The sequence below is a fragment of the Heloderma suspectum genome, chromosome 3, assembly GCF_057233095.1.
Source record: "Heloderma suspectum isolate Gila_16-S chromosome 3, 16-S_ref, whole genome shotgun sequence".
NCBI lineage: Eukaryota > Metazoa > Chordata > Lepidosauria > Squamata > Helodermatidae > Heloderma > Heloderma suspectum.
In genome coordinates, this window is record NC_139460.1 from 318,072,476 (window position 1) to 318,090,427 (window position 17,952).

At 42.9% G+C, this 17,952-nt stretch overlaps 1 protein-coding gene across 1 annotated transcript in view; it reads right to left on the bottom strand.

Moving 5' to 3' along the window:
* KNG1 (kininogen 1) overlaps nt 1-17,952 on the bottom strand; it is a 65,056-nt gene that overhangs the window by 20,736 nt on the left and 26,368 nt on the right. The window contains exons 4-7 of the mRNA XM_084845708.1: nt 12,768-12,940; nt 12,318-12,425; nt 4,431-4,512; nt 1,352-1,518 (exon numbers count right to left, since the gene is read on the bottom strand). Of these exons, the coding sequence (XP_084701834.1) occupies nt 1,352-1,518; nt 4,431-4,512; nt 12,318-12,425; nt 12,768-12,940 (530 nt within the window). The remainder of the gene's footprint in view (nt 1-1,351; nt 1,519-4,430; nt 4,513-12,317; nt 12,426-12,767; nt 12,941-17,952) is intronic.

Sequence of the window (17,952 nt, forward strand, 5' to 3'; positions counted from 1 at the left end):
AATAATCCAGCCCTGAGTGGGGGGTATTTTCACTGGGACCACAGCAGGGGATGAAAGGATTGTAAAATCCCTCCTGACACCTGCTATTAACAATTTTTAAGCAATATTTGACATCTTTAGCACCACATCTAATTTGGCCCTAAGAGACTAACAGAGACTAAGATTTAGCTTGCTAAACCAGGGGGGTTTCTCCCTGACAATGGAAGGAGATGGAAGTAGACACCAGTCATGGCTTACCTGGATTTTTCAAGAGCTGGTTTTGCTCCATGCAGGGGTCCATGAGTGAGTGTACCCCACCAGTAAAAGTCACTTCACTGAACATACTTCCAGGTTGGCGGGGGGGGGGGGTTGGAGTGAATGTCATCTGACTGGCAGGGGCTGCTCAACCAATAAGAGAGGTTCCCCTCCTCCAGACTCTCCCCTCCTTTCTCCTTTGAGAATAAGAGAGGCTCCCCCACATTTCAGGAACAAGCCTCATTAACCACAATGGGAGTTACTTTTGAGTAGACACACATATGTTTGTGCTGGGTAAGAGGGAGGGGAAACAAAGGGAGGGGAAACCAGCCCCCTTTCTAACCAGACGCTGTGCAGGATTGGATGATTTAAGGTGGAAGTAGTTACTTCTGAATGGCAATAAACCAAACAACAGAGAATCGCAGATTGGGAACCATTTTACAGCCTTTAGGGAATTAGTGCTTTAAGATGTGTTATTTCAGTTGAGGGGGATCTCTGGTGTGTGCATTCAGGGGACAAGCCTCATTGACTACAATGGGAGTTACTTCTGAGTAGACACACATATGTTCGTGCTGGGAAAGAGGGAGGGGAAACCAGCCCGCTTTCCATGCTGTGCGGAATTGGATGATTGAAGGTGGAAGTAGTTACTTCCAAACGCCAATAAACTAAACAACAGAGAATCGCAGCTTTGAGAAAGCGCTTTTTGGAAGGTGCACAATTCATGTTAGAACGAGTAAAGGGCTGGATGTGCCTGATCTAGTCTGATTTCAGAAGCTAAGCAGGGTCAGCTCTGGTTAGTACTTGGATGGGAGACTGCCTGGGAATCAGGCTTCCTGCATTGAGCAGGGGGTTGGACTCGACGGTCTTGTAGGCCCCTTCCAACCTATGAAAGGAAACTTCCATGTAGTGCAGACACAGACATGGAACTCAAGGGCTCCTGTGTGGAATGGTTAAAGCAAGACAGCCTTATATGAAAAGTACTGGCCCTCTGGCATCACCTCTGTGCTAGGTAAATGGACTTGGAAAAGAATTCAAATTCAAATTGAACAGGTCATCCCAATCTGAACCTCCTTTTCTTAACTAAATGGTAATATAATGGTAGCAGCAGAGTCCAGACCTGGCTTGTAGCTTTTGTTATCTCTTCAGTTTTATAATAGAAGTCATCATGGCTTTCTGAATTATACTTTTCCACAGCAGCCGCCAGACGTTTCTGCACTTCTGAACTGTCACTTGGAATGTTTACTGGGCAACCAACACACGCAGGAGGAGGAACCTTTTCATTAACTGTAAAAAAATTCCCCACAAATACTAGATGTTACTGAAAACAAAGGATTCTTGACTTACAGCCTGTCTGAGTTCACATGCTATTTTCATTACCTTGATCATCATAAGAACATAAGAAGAGCCATGCTGGATGAGACAAAAGGCCTATCTAGTCCAGCATTCTGCCCACAGTGGCCAACCAGATGCCTATGGGAAGCCCAAAAGTAGGACATGAGTACAACAGCACCCTCCCCCTTGTGTTCCACAGCAACTGGCATACAGAGGCATACTGCCTTCAAGTCTGGAAGTACTATATAGCCATTGATAGCCTTATCCCCCATGAATTTGTCTAACATGCTTTGGTGGCCATCACCACCAAGGAGAGATTTTATTATATTCAGCAGTATATAAATGCCACAAATAAATAAATACATCTTGTGGTAGCAAATTCAATAGTTTAACTATGCGCTGTGTAAAGAAGTACTTTCTTTTATCTGTTCTGAAACTCCCATCATCCAGATACATGGGATGATCCCTAGTGTTGGTATTTTGAAATATAGTCAAAATCTCTTTCCATTTTCTCCACACCATACATACGTTTTTTTACATCTCTATCATGCCTTTCCTTACTCGCCTTTTTTCTAAGCTAAACAGTCCCAGATTTTGTAACATTTCCTCATTTTGGTTGACATTTTCTGCAAATTTTGAACTCTACAATATCCTTTTTTAGGTGTGATGACCAGGACTGTATGCAGCATTCCAAGTGTGGTCGCACAATAGATTTATATAAGAGCAGAATGATATTGGCAGTTTTATTTTCGATTCCTTTCCTAATTATGCCTAAATTGAATTTGCCTTTTCACAGCAGCTGCACTCTGGGTCAACATTTTCATCAAGCTGTCCACCACAACAACCCCAAGATCTCTCTAGGTCAGTCATCACTAGCCACTTTAGTATTTATATGAAGTTGGGATTTGTTTTGTCCCATTGTGCATCACTTTGTACTAACTTACATTGAACTGCATTTGACATTTTAATATCCATTTGTCCAGTTTGGAGAGATCCTTTGGGAGCTCTTCACAATCTCTTTTTGTTTCAACCACTCTAACTAATTTGGTGGTGAAACAGTTACCATTTATTCCTACTCTCTGCTTTCTGTTCTTTAACCAGCTACCGATCCATAAGACAACCTCTCCTCTTTTTCCATTACTGTTATGTTTGCTCGGGAGCCTTTTGTGAGGGCTTTTTAAAAAAGGCTTGTCTAAAGGCTTTTTAAGTCTGGGTAAACAATGTCTACCAGATCAGTCTTGTCCATATGTTTATCTATACTCTCAAAGAACTCTAAAAGGTTACTGAGGAAGGACATACCTTTGTGGAAGCCATGTTGATTCTTTTTCAGCAAGATTTGTCATTCTATATGCTTGATAATTGTATCTTTAATACTGGTTTCAAGCAATTTACACAGAACAGACAGTAAGCTAAGTGGCCTCTAATTTCCTGGATCCCCTCTGGATCCCTTTTTAAAGAATGGTGTTACATTGGCCACTCTCCAGTTCTTTCGCACAGAGGCTGATTTTAGGGACCTGTTACATATTTTTGTTAGAAGATCAACAGTTTCACATTTGAGTTCTTTAAGAATACAAGGATGGATACCATCTGGTCCCAGTGATTTCTTAGCCTTCAATTTGTCAATAAGGTCTAGAACGTCATCTACTGTCACCACTATTTCTCTCAGTTCCTCAGATTCCTTTCCTGAAAATATCAATTCAGGCACAGGTATTGCCCTACATCTTCTGCAGTGGGGACATACTAAAATAATTCATTTGTCTTCTATGAAATCTGCTTATTCTCCTTTAGTACTCCATTGTCATTCAACAGACCAACTGCTTCTCTAAAAAGTTTCCTGCCTCTGATGTATTTAAACAATTCTGTATTGATTTTGTTAGGAATATGCTCCTCAAAATACTTCCCCCCATCTCTTATTTCATGCTTGCATTTCCTTTGTACAAGTTTGTGTACCTTTCCCCCCACTCTTCATTTGGGCAAGACTTCCTGTTTCTGAAGGAATCATCCTTTTCTACAAAAGACGCTGCTGATTAACCATGCTGGTGTCCTTTTGAACTTGGTGCTACCTCTCATGAACTGTGATATACATTCTAGCTGAGTTTCTATTATTTATTCTGTTCTAACACAGATAATTCGTGAAGCAGTGGCTACTATGGGGCTACTCTTTCATCCCCAATGTCTGCCTTGTCCTAAGAAATCTGAAGGTGCATTCTGTAATGCTGTCACCAGGTGTCACTAGCCACTATTTCTCACTTGTCTCCTTCGGTCTGAAAAAATGAACACTGTTCTATAACACTTCTGGCCAAAACAAAATGAATTACTGTATTCTCTCCAAAACCAAACTAAAAAGTCCCCAATCCATTTTGTTCTTACATGGAGATGATGTATATTAACTGAAGGCAAAAGGAGAAGGGGACGGCAGAGGATGAGATGGCTAGATAGCATCACCGATGCGATGAATATGACCTTGAGCACGCTCCAGGAGAGAGCGGAGGACAGGAAGGCCTGGCATGCTATGGTCCATGGGGACACGACTGAACGACTGAACAACAACATCTGCATCTAACCCCGGGAAACAAGTATGCCAGTTGCTTCTGGATAGTCACAACCAGACCATAAAGGCGATGAGCTCCCCAATTTATTTCCAGCATCCAGTACTCAGAAATATACTGATATACTCAAGGCTTAATTGAGTTATGGGTAATAACTTTTTACAGACCGCTCCTCTATGGACTTGTCCAATTTTTCAAAGCCTTTCTGAGATATTAGGAATGAAAAAACACACCATGCCCACAGAGCTGAATGCATACAATGTGAATGTGTGAAGCTCTCAGTGTTTATGAGGCATGGGAGGGACAATTACAAACCTTGAAGTTTGCACGTCTGTGTAGCACTCACAAGCTTTTCTGTAAAGTGCACATAGGCAGTGATTGTACAGGTACCTTCACGCTGGAAGAAAAAGAAAAGATGAAGTGGCCATTAAATCCTGAACACAAGTGCAAATACTTCTTGCCAGTGTTTATATCTCAAGCGCCACCCTTCTAGATGTCCAGTCTCAAGATATGGCCTTCTTGGCTGAATTGGAAAAGGAGGTGGAGTAGGGAAAGGGAACACAGTCCGCTGAAACTTAGTCTCCATTTCTTCCCCCAATCAAATTCTTTTTTCTTCCTTACAGGGCAGTGGAGATTTTCAAAACTAGGGCCCCATCTAGATGGGGGATTTACTCTGATTCTACTGTGCCTTACAGATGATTGTAGCACATGATGTATGCCCCTCGCTGCAGCAGTGATGGGGTTTCATGCCATAAAACCTGCTTTTTTGAAAACTGGTTTTGTGACAGATTTTCCCATCACAGCGCCTTCAGTGCGGTTTGGGAGTCTGTGTAACCTCAACTGACTTCAGTGTGGGCTGCGGGGAGCAGTGCTGATAGGCAGAAGAGAAATTTCAGCATGAAGGGGTGGACATGAGGCATGGGCTAAACATGTCTACTCAGACATAACTCATTGTCTTCAATTGCACTTCACTGAGTACAAGAGTGGAGAGACGGGTTGGGAGAATTCCTTTGCTTGTTGGTTTAAATCTTTGCTCACCCAGACCATGGTAGGTGCGGAGATGTTTAATGAGTTTAAAGGTGATCACCACCAAGTGACCCTTACTCCCACTGAGAAAGGGTGGACACGAGGGGAGGAGTGGGCTAAACATGCCTACTCGGAAGTAACTCATTGCCTTCTATTGCACTTCACTGAGTGTGGAGCAGGGAGAGGGGCAGGGAGCAAGCCTCCGCTCATTCACAGCACCATTCCTACGCAGTTGATGACGTTCTGTTCTACTCGTGGGACTGTGCCCACCCAACCCCAAACTAATGCGGTTTCAGGTGCTGTTTGCCCCATCAAAACGGGTTTTTAAAAATGTATACACCGCTTTACTGGCTACAGCAGGAGCACATTTGAATTCATGAAAATCCAGCTTTAAATGGAATTGCATCATAAAGCGTCTCTGTGTAGAAGGGGCCTAGCTTTATTTATAGACCATTACTAAAGCACCAAAATAAGAACTTCTCTGCACCATCCGACAAAACGGGGTGAGACAGAATTTTATCTAAACTATCTTGAGAATCATAGTTTGCTGAGGGTGATGAGTATTACCAACCTCTAGCCTCTCAGAGAACTACAATTCCCAGGACTCTCTGGGAAGAGGGAATGGCAGTAGAGCAATAGAGATCTGTAGGTAAATCAGTGAGGTGGGGATAATGATGCTGTGGTGTGGAAGTCATGCTGTGGTGTGTTTGAAAAACCCAACTAGATATGCCCTCCAGCACAGAAGGCAGGAAGTGCACAAGGTGTTTTCTTTGAAAGGTAAAATAAATGTTAAAAGGCTCAGAAAATAGTGGGGTGGAGTGAGAACCCTGGCTGTTCTTCACCATGCTGACAGATGGCTTTAGTGCTAGGGTTACTGAGCAAAGGAGCTCCAAAAATGTAAACAAACAGCCTCATGCCAAAAGCTCAGATAAATGGATGCAGGCAAGCTCACCATACGGTATAGTGCAAAGCTGGCATAACGTATACAGAAACAGGGAACAGCAATGAAGTTACCATGCCTAAACCCAACCAGCAGGCAGGATTTATTTCCTGGTTCAGAGTCCAGTCTCTAAACCACTGCACCATACTGGCTCTCATGATTTAATGGTTCGTTTTGGATCTCTTTTAATTTGTATCTCTTCCATACAGACTTAGGTTCATCTGCACATTTACTTAAAAAAATGTGCAGGTCACAGCCATGTGGAAGAAGAATCATACTTTCTTCTGCTAACCCAGATTCCCCATCCACCTTAATCCAGCCATGACCACTAACGGGGGAATGGGGAGGGAGAAATGCACAAGGCTAGAGCAAGCAAATAGCTGTTTCCCTAACACAGTGCAGTAGCTGGTAAATTCCAGGCGAGCCTGGCTAGAATGTGTGCGCCTGTGTAAATAATTCCACTTGAAGGTTCCCTCCTCCAAACTGCATTACAGATGCATACTGTAGAGGATTATTTAACAACTTCCTTTTTATGGACATCTCTGCCCGAAGTTAAATTGCTTTCTCTCTTAATCTTTTTATTTCTTTTGGCAACTGTGCCAACGCAGCTCTCTTTGCCAAGAGGAAAAGCACAACTTATTACACTGCTGTTTCCTGAAGTGCTTTGGCTGCACATCAAAAGGTCTGGGGGGGCGGGGGGGGGAGAATTGCTGTAGTCCAATAGTTAGTCAGAAGTTTGGTTTCCACCTCTGCCCTGAAGTTGTTGTCACCTTAGTCAATTGTCTCTCTCTCTCGCCTTTAGTTTTTCCCACTCTGTAAAATGAGAAAACCAGTGGCTTATGTCACAAGGTTGTTGGGATATCCAACACAATACATATCATGGCATGCTGACTGGGGGTTGATGGGAGTTGTAGCCCAACAGTTCTGGAGGGCACCAGGTAGGGGAAGGCTGTTCTAAATCAGAAGTACTATATGAACAGGAGGATGTCTGGGGCTGGACCTAGTCCAGTTCAATGTGTTACACAGGTCAAACCTATCCAGTGCGACACAAGCATGAATGAGCTCTATGCGTAGGGTTGCAGTCATGCTGATCCTAATAAATGGGGTTGTGAAGGTTTGAGACATACAGAGGCAAAGGGAAAAATGGTCACACTTAGAGGCCTGGAGTTTTCTGCTGGGAGGGGGTATCCCTGAGAGGAGTAGTTTCATTTCCTTGGTTAAGTTTCATTTTCATTTCCCCATTTAAGTTTCATTTCTTCGGTTTGAAGCAGTACTTTCTGTTTTGAGGGAGGAGAGTAGATAGAGTGAGAGCCAGTAAGAGCAGAGTTGAGGAGACCAGAGCCTGAAGAGGGAGCAAGAAGAGGCAGCCTAGAAAAGCCTAAGTACCGCTAGGGTAAAGGAACTTGCATTTTGCAACTTTTATTTTCTCTTAAGGCCTTTTGTATCACTCACCTCTATTGTGTAAATACCTTTAGTTGTGATTTGCTTGCTTTAATATACCAATAAACTATTGTGGTTAAACCCTGGGTCTAGAGTGTCAATCACCTGACACCTACAGCCTAAACTCCATGTTACTGGAAAGGGGAAGGTAAAAGAAGGAAGGAGGGACTCTTAAGGAGGCATGAGCTTCTTAAGGAGTTGCTCAGGGAGTCCAGGTCAAAAGGGGAACACTGACAGGTGTATTGTGCTATGTACCGCTGTTCATTGGTGTGTGTGTGTGTGTGTGTGTGTGTATGTATGTATGTATGTATGTGTATGAATGAGTGTATATGCCAGGAGTGTTGAATTTCAGGCCCAGGGGACAAATCTGGCCACACTCCTTCCTCAGATGGCCACACTCCCCACATCACCAGGTGGTTCTCATTTCCCTCTCAGTCACTGATTGTTTGATTGTTTCCTAGCTTTTGCATGCCCCCCCCCATCTCATTCTACAACATGGAACTGCTTCCCTAAGGTTTAGTTACTGGCAGTAAGCGTTTTAAGCTAAACTGTGCTTGTATTTTTGGTATTTTGGTCCCGCCCCTTTGCCTTTGGCCCCTCCCATCTATCTTCCGCCCCACCCACCACTGGCATATGGCCCCTGAGAACTTCTCCAAAATTAAATTTGGCCCTCAGGCTGAAAGAGTTTTGAATGATGCACTGTCATGGACGCTCCTGGATATTAACATTTCCCACTACACCATTGGATTTGAACCTCTACATGGGGCTGCTCTTGAAGAAGATTTTGAAACTGCAGTTTGTAGAGATCTACCAGTACCAGAGCTCTCTGTTTTGCTCAGTCCTTTCCTCTTTTCCATTAGTTTCCTGGGAAATATTTCTAGGAATTGTTCCCTTTTTTCAAGGAGTAGCACAGGGAGAGATACTTCCGTCCTCTCCCCCCCAAACCTGAACACTTCAAACACTTATTTTGAACTGCCTTTTCTTTCTCTGGGGGTAGGGAAGGAGAAGGAGTTGGTTCAGGTTCAAAGTAATTGAGAATGTTTTAGTTGGAGTTCAGTTCAGGTTTTCTTTCTTTTTCTTTAAAAAAAAAAAAAGAACAACCCTGTTGAAACTGTTTCATGGTGTTGTTGTTGTTGACTTCTGAGTGTTTTGAGAGAATAATCTCTCTCTATTCACTGACCTGGTTCACACATAATGCTAACCACATTTTATTTAACCCATGGTTAAATGGGTAAGCTCTGATGTTTTAAATCTGTATTTTAAATCTCTGCATTGCTGCTAGGTTTTATTATGGTTGTACTGTTATATTTCTAATCAAAGCTATGGTTTTCCCAGTAGTAATGTATGGCTGTGAGAGCTGGACTATAAGGAAGGCTGAGCGCCGAAGAATCGATGCTTTCGAACTGTGGTGCTGGAGAAGACTCTTACGAGTCCCCTGGACTGCAAGGAGGTCAAATCAGTCCATCCTAAAGGAAATCAACCCTGAGTGCTCATTGGAAGGACAGATAATGAAGCTGAAGCTCCAATATTTTGGCCACCTAATGCGAAGAGAAAACTCCCTGGAAAAGACCCTGATGCTGGGAAAGACGGAAGGCAAAAGGAGAAGGGGACGGCAGAGGATGAGATGGCTAGATAGCATCACGGATGCAATGAATATGAACTTGAGCACGCTCCGGGAGAGAGCGCAGGACAGGAAGGCCTGGCGTGCTATGGTCCATGGGGTCACGAAGAGTCAGACACGACTGAACGACTGAACAACAACAACAACAACTGTTATATTGTGGTTTTAAGCTTTCATATTTTATGAAATATTTTATATTGTTTTATGCTGCACTCCGTGGTTTTAATTATTGTGAACTGATTAGAGAGCTTCGGCTATTGGGAGGTATTGAAATGGAATGAATGAATGAATTAATAAATAAATAAACAAACCCATTTTTGTTTACCTATCCAGGGTTTGTCTGGCAGATGATCTAACAAACCTTGTTTTGTTTTCTCAATCCCTGGGTTGTTTATTATCTTCCCCCTCCATCCACTCCCACCCTGTATCCCAAATGCCCTTGTGGTGCTGTAGTATGGGCATGTAGAGTGGCTGGGTTCGTTTTTTTACCACTCTTGCCTGCTGTCTCTGTAGCATGGTGAAAAACCCATGAACAACCCATGGTTCTGTATTAACGTGTAATGACAATCCATGATTTAAACAACCCAGAGTTCACAACCCAACAACAACCCATGGGTTCTCTTTCTAGGTTGTTAGTGGTTAACAAAGCATGGTTTATTAGTGTGGCTGTTTCCACACATCACAAAATCCAGAATTCAACAACTGTGGGTTAGCATTATGTGCTAACCAGGTCACTCTCTCCACCATGCATTTCAAAGGGTAGGGGTGGGGTGGGGTGGGGTGGGAGGAAACCCAAGGCTTCATGCATGCCATTGACTCTCATGGGAAATAAAAAAAATGGCTATAACCTTTTTTTCTTTTGGTCAGAACTTAATTATATTTTCATAGAATCATAGAGTAGTAGGGTTGGAAGGGGCCTGTAAGACCATCAAGCCCAACCCCCTGCTCAATGCAGGAATCCAAGTCAAAGCATCTCTGACAGATGGCTGTCCAGTCTCATCTTGAATGCCTCCAGTATGGGAGAGCCCACCACCTCCCTAGGGAATTGGTTCCATTGTTGTATTGCTCTAACAGCCAGGAACTTGAGCCCATTATTCCATGTCCTGTACTCTGGGATGATCGGGAAGAGATCCTGGCTGTTTTCTCTGTGACAACCTTTCAAGTACTTGAAAAGTGCAATCATATCTCCCTTCAGTCTTCTCTTCTCAAGGCTAAACATGCCCAGTTCTTTCAGTCTCTTCTAGTAGGGCTTTGCTCCCAGTTCCCCGGTCATCTTCACTGCCCTCCTCTAAACCTTTTCCAGTTTGTCTGCATCCTTCTTAAAGTGTGGTGCCCAGAACTGGACACAATACTCAACATGAGGCCTAACCAGTGCTGAGTAGAGGGAAACTAGTAGTTCACGTGATTTGGAAGCTATTTCAGACACAGTGACCTGTTAGGAAAGAATTATGCCTGCCAAATTTCAGAAAAATAGGTGCAGGTGTTGTGCTATGCACCTTTATATTATGAATTTTTTAAAAGGGAAATTCTGATAAATTTTTAATTTTTTTGGCAGGACTGGATGAAAATTGCCAAGATAGTTGCCCTTTCTGAGTGGATTAAACCTGCCAAATCTCAGAAAGATAGCCAAAGTAGGGGTTTTGTGCAACAGCAGCCTTGACATTTTCAGGGTATCCAAAAGAGGATGCACTTATCCTCCTATATTTCTTGTGGACCAGTGTCCTGAATATGACAGACAGCCTAGAGATGGCCCTAACTAAGAAGCCTACAAAGCTTCAGAAGGATAGGTGTAACACTTTATGTGGAAGGGGGGATCTCACATTTAGGGTGCGGGGAATGATTCACTTCCCATTCCCTCCCCTCATCATTTTTTGGGCAATTTGTATGAAAATGGCAGACATCATATAGATGTCCTCAGGCAAGAAACAGTCAAAGGATAAGTGCAGAAGGATAAGTGCAGGGGCTAGGGAGTTATGATGCTTTAAAACAAGTTCACGGCTCTTTCACAGTGAAGCGTGGTGGCACTGGAAGAATGGCCATCTCATAGTCCCATCCTTGCCCAACCCTGTTGGATTGAACTGCCTGCCTAAGACACACAAAACAGAGGGAATTTCAGGAGGAAAGCTAACGAATAAATAAATAAATATAATATTATAAATTATAATTAATCAATGTTGGTGCAAAATGTACAGAATGAAACCAGGAACAAAAGGAGAATGGCAGCAAAATGATGAGGGAAATCCAATTAAAAAAATTTCAATCAGGAGGGAAAAATAAGAACTAAGACATGGTAAACCACTTGCTGAGAAGCAAAGTAAGAGACACAGACAAAAATGGGGGGATAATATCACACACACACACACACACACACACACACGTGCAGGACAACAGGAAATAAAATCATTTCTTTTTCTTAACTAGGGGAAGCGGAAGTGGATTCACTACCTAATTTTACACAAAGAAGCACACCAACAGTGACACAGAATGACTGAGAAACTAAAGGCTATCTCAGTTAGAAAGATTTTGCAGGAAAGAGAAGGATTGAGTTAAAGCAGGAAGAATGAAATAGTGAACAGATGCAACATGAAAGCAAGTGACTGCACCCCAACACACAAAAACCATCACTTCACTACTAACCCATCACTACTCCCAACTGCTATACTGTACAACTGAGATAAAATGGAAGATAGTGAAAATTTTACTGAAACATTCAACAGAACTCAATCCCTCCCCTAAAGCACAGTGATTGCAGCCCCTAGTAAAACATGCCATAGGATCAGAAGGCGAACCTTTCAGTCACTCAACTGCACTCCCTCCCCCTTTCCCTGCTGAGTGTTTTAGAGAAACAAAATGAAAAGACGCTATTTGCAGGATACATAAATTTTCCACATCTCCGAATCACCAGATGGTAATGAAGCCTCATTCAGCTTCAATTCTGGTTCAGTTTGGAGGGAAGCCCGCTTCACCTCGGGAAGCACCAGAACTGGACCAAAGAGGCCGTATTGTGCTTGGGCTTCAGATGAATCTGATGGACATTCCTAGTATGCACTCTATATTTCTCCCATATCTCTCTATCTTATTTCAGACCTACTTCCATATATAAATATATATTGCACAGAATTATGGAACCTTTATATATTTGGGGATAGCAATATATACAAAGAGGATCACTTACATCTCCAGGAATGATTTTGCATGTTGGAGTCATAATCGGAAATTCAGCCTTGGAACAATTTGTTTTTTTTACTGAATACTCAACTTTGTAATTCCATCCAGAGACTACCTGGAAAAAATATTTAGGAGAGTTTGCAAGTGACTCACTAAAGCACATGGTTGGGAGCCATGTGTGTGTGTAGCGTGGGAACAGCTTAAATAAAACATCACTGCCATCATCAGCAAAGATATTTGTATTTTGCCTGACTTTCCATCCAGTCATCTAATAGGTTTTTTTTTAATGCTGCAGTTTTTAAAAATATAAAATGTGGAGCAGAGAGAGGATGGAATTTCTCCCCTTTCTCTCTGCCTAGCTTTCTGGACATTGTTTTTTGCAGACCTGACCATAAGTGTATCCAGACAGTCTCCTTCTGCAAAATGAAGATGGGCAATTCTTACAACACATACGAACCTGACGCTGTGCTTTTAATATTTTCCCAACATCAAAAAGGGCGGACTCGTCACTTTTGTTATTAAATTGCTGTATGCCATATCCCACAACAGGCTGCAATTTCAAGCTCTTGGTGTCTATGGATTGCCAGCAGCCAAGGCATACAGAATGGGAGATGGTCACCCTCCCTGGGCCTGAAAAAGAAGCAAATAAACCACATGAAACACAGCTTCAGCTTCACTGCACAATGCACAAACAGGTAATAAGTCTTATAGGTAACGAACAGGTAGCAAAAGTCAAAGATTTGGGGGGGCAAATCGTTTCTGGGGGCAAATAGTTCACACCAGAGAAATAATGGTAGTAAAAATGTTCCAGTCCAATATTTTCCTCCTGCAGTGCTTTGAATGGAGATTTAAAGAAAAAAGAGATTCGACTATGGTTCTCTAACAACTAACATAGCTTCACCCTTGCAGTCCTGGATAAAGTGAATATGCAAGAAGACTGAATGAGAGGATCACTGGAGGAACAAGGGGGGTGCCTCGACGACAACAGAAGGAGAAGTGAATGGTGGCTTACCCAGATTTTTCAAGGAACTGGCTTTGGTCTGTGCAGGGCTCCACAAACGAGTGCACTGCACCATTCTAAGTTGGTTCACGGGAAGATACTTCCAGGTGGGGTGGGGTGATTGGAGTGAATGTCATCAGACTGGCAGGGGCCACTCAACCGTAAGAGAGGCTCCTCTCCCCCCGACCAGGCTCTACCCCCCTTTCTCCTTCCCCTGAAGCTCCCGTAATGAGAAGGAGTGAAGCTTTGCATTAATTACTTCCTTACAGCAACAAAGCAAACACTAAAGAAATGCAGTATCGATATTTAGGGAACAATCCTCATTGACCACAATGGGAGTTACTTCTTTTCTTTTTTAAAATACTTTTAATACTATTTTTAGTCTTTATAAATTAAATAAACAGTACCAACAACCTAGTCATTATCTACAGTTTCCAACAATACAGTATTCTTAGGAGGACACAGCAATTAATGAAAAAAGAAAAAACAACAACAGAAGAAGGAAAAGGAAGAAGAAAGCAAGAAAGAAAAAGAAAAAATATAAAAAGTTACTTTAAAGGATTAAATTTAAACTCCATTACACACAAACTTCAAGTATCATTCTACTTAAAAGTTATACCTATAACATTGCCAATATTACAATTCAGTACAGCATAGGTAATCAACCTTACATTTCAATATCATATCATCAGTCTTATAGCAAGGGAGCAAGCCTACAATTCATTTCCAATAACCATATATTGCCCTTCAGTTAACATAAAATAGTAAAGCTTAACAATTTAACCAGCCAAAAATATTACTAATCAAAGTCTCATAATAATGATAGTAATAATAATTTAAAAAGGAAGGAAATTGAAAAGGATAAGTAATAATAATAACAAATCTCTAATAAATTTTATGCTATCTATATTTTAGATAGTGTCATTTCTAAATCTAAATATGAATGTATACATATCTATACACACACAAACAGGAATTTTATTATACAGTATATTATGTCTAATGTAAAAAAAGAGGAAGTAAGAAAAAGGGGGAGAAAAAAGGGGGATATATGTAAACAGTCCTCTGCACAGGCATACTGCCTGGACCTTATAACCCAAACAAATCCGAAGTACAGTAATAATTGAAAAGTTCCCAGCTGATGAGGCTGGGGAAGATGTCTCCCGTGCCTTACTTTGAATGCCAGCTAGCCAAGCCTCTGCCATTTCATGATTTAAAAACTTTTTCATCTGGCCTTCAAAAAGAATGCAAAATATAGCAGGATATTTGATATGATATTGCAGATTCATTTGTCTTGCCTGATTTCTCACCTTGGTAAACTGCCTTCTTTTGTTAGTTATTTCTTTAGTGTAATCTGGAAATAACGTAACTTTGTCTCATGTTGGCCCCCCCAAAAGTTCTCCCACTTCTCTTGCCAAGTGCAAAATATGATTTTTTGTAGAAACTCTTGCAAATTGAACTATAACAGTATAGGCAATCCCTTTGAGAGCCAGTGTGGTCCAGTGGCTAGAGGGCTGGACCGGGAGCCGGGAGATCCGGGTTCTAGTCCCCACTCAGTCATGGAAGCTCACTGGGCGACTTTGGGCCAGTCACAGACTCTCAGCCCAACCTACCTCACAGGGTTGTTGTTGTGAGGGCAAAATGGAGAGGAGGAGGATAATGTAAGCCGCCTTGGGTTCCTTGCAAGAGGAAAAAAGGCAGGATATAAATGAAATAAATAAATAAATAAATTTGATGCCACGAACTGGACATGGCACACGGTATGCATGCTCAATATCGAGTAAATAATTAGATGGCAGAGCAAGTAGCTCATGCAGAAATTTATCCAAGAATTTAGTCAGACTTATATCAGCAGGCAGATCTTTGATACCAAGGATACGCAGATTTGCTCTACGAGTATATGCCTCCAGTTGGGAAATTCTCACAGACAGGATATTATGGGAGGCATGCATAGCCGTCTCTTGTGCAGACACCTGGTCTTGGAGAGCATTAACCTTCAATTCCATCTTTTGTAAAGAGCTATTAGTTAAAGCCACAGCCCCTTGAAGGTTAGTAATAAAATCTTGGATCGTATCCAGCCTAGGGATGTACAAAAGTCACTTATCTATTCGATGGGGTGATTTGCGGTGGGGGGGAGGCGCTCCGCACCTCCCCCCGAAATCCTAACCCGGCCAGCTTCGCTCCATGGAGATTCTGCGGAGCCGCCGGCCAGGGCCGCCCGCAGCCAGACATCCGGCTGCTGGGCAGCCTGCAGGCAAAAAAACCACAACAGCATACGCAAATGGCAGTGGCTACGGTGGCCGCCATTTGTGTTCCCTTTTTTTCACTGTTTTAGCCTACGTAAATATTTACATAAGCTATTATGGCGAAAAAAAAGGGGAATGCAAATAGCATAGTGGGCGCCATTTGCGTTCCTTCCCCCCCTCCGTTTTAGCCTATGTAAATATTTACGTAAGCTATTATGGCGGGAAAAAAAAGGAACGCAAATAGCGCCCACTACGCTATTTGCGTTCCCCTTTTTTTCCCGCCATAATAGCTTACGTAAATATTTACGTAGGCTAAAACAGCGAAAAAAAGGGAACGCAAATGGCGGCCGCCATAGCCGCCGCCATTTGCGTACACTTTTTTTTTTTTTTAGCTTGCCGTGATAGGCTACGTAAATACTTACGTAGCCTATCACAGCCTCTGCAGGGATGCAAATGGCGTCCCTGTGTTAGCTGTGATAGGCTATGTAATTATATACGTAGCCTATCACAGCTATGGTGAGGAAGCAAATGGTGGCTGCAGCACAGCTGCCATTCGCAAGTCAGCGCGGACGGCAGCAGGTAAGTGCTCTGTTTCGCGCGCCTTTCGTGGGGGGGGGGGCGGGGGCTTTGTTCCGCCACGGATTTTGGGGGGCCGAATGCATTGGCATTTGGCCTCACCGAGATCCGTGGTGGAATTCTCTGACATCCCTAATCCAGCCTATTAGCCTGTTCTACTAAGCCAGCAACTCCTCTACATCTCCGGCATCTCTAGAAACCTTTGCCAAGGGAGGAGTTGGGGGAGTTGGCGGTGGTCCCACAGCTTTTTCCCTTCCCCTTGATGCTGCCATCCTCCTTTTCCGTAAAAAAAGCAAGTAATTATAATTACAAACAAACAGTCACTTCAACAGATTTTGCAGGTCCTTATATATTGTTGGTATTTTTAATTCATAAATACTTTTGGAGCTTGTCAGCCCTGAAGTCTCCTAATTGCATAGGAGTTTCAAAACAGCTCTGAGTAGATGACGCTCAGGAAAACCGACCTTAGAGTCCAGCTCTTCTGCTGCTCTGCAAAAGGAGTTGTTCTTCCAAGATCTTATCCAGATGGTACTCTAGCTTCCCCTTTTAATTCCAGGGGAAGATGAAAAAGTTTTTCAACCTTTTAAAAGCTGTTTGAGGAGCCGACATGCGGATTCTCCGCAGGACGCTTGCCAGGGCGACATGGCTCCTGCTGGAAGTCGCTCAATGGGAGTTACTTCTGAGGAGACACTTGCTTTCCCTACCTATGCCCAATTCCGCTAATTTTTTTATTTCTTTCCCTTTAAAACCACATTAGCAAGCACTACCCCATCTCACTATCTCCCTATCTCACATTTGCCAGCAATTCCTATACCTCCCACCTCACTATCTCACTATTGCGCAACTGGGGGTATAGGAATTGCTGGCAAATGTGAGATAGTGAAATAGGGGGTGTAGGTACTGCTGACAAAACCGCTATTTCGCTTTAATGCTTTACTTCTTTAAAAAAAGTTAGAGGGTACCCGGAGCAACTTATACTTTGCAGGGATGGCCACCACAATTTAGCAGTATGCAAGGTGAAGTAACACCACGAGGTAGCTCAGAACTCTGATGGCCAGCTGTGAAAGGGCGGAAACATTGGGGAAACACCCCTTGACCGGGTCAGTGAGGTCACGGCCAGGTGAAAGACACACCCCTGGGCAGGGAAATCATGCTGGAGTAAATGTAGAGGGTGGTACACACCACAACAGAAGCACAGACAAGCCGAATTAAAGAAAACAATCAGACTAAAAGTAGTCTCAGAAGAACTGGTTTTTCGATGCGAAACTCCAGGGTGGCTGCGAGATGGCCATGACATCATGTGCCCTGACATTGAGCACTGCAACCTTGCAGTAAATCGCTTGTGGAGACACCTCTAAGGTGGAAGGCACAGCAGCTGTAAGCACTGTAAATCAAGAGTGGGGAGACTTCAGGCTTGTGCGATCCACTTTTTTTTTTTTTAACTTGAACTCTGAGATCCATCAGGTGGAGCCAGGAGCAAAATAGTGATGCAGGCGAGCAGACATGCACAAAGAATGAAGGAACAGGGTACCTCTGAGCATGCTAAGCCCAGGAATTTGTGATCATTACCATAACCAAGCTCAGAATTCCGTTCACAGAAAATCCACTCCTGGTTTCCCCCCAAGCTTTTTCAGAAAACTAATTTAGGGAGCAAAGGCTTTTTAGTTGTTGCTATTGTTGACAATTGGGAGGGAGAAACCCTTGCAGATGTATTGCAAATCACTACCTTTTGCCCATCCCTGCTATAAAAAAATGTGTTGTTGTTGTTGTTGTTATATCCCTCCTTTCCCCCCAATACTGGGACTCAAGGCGGTATTATT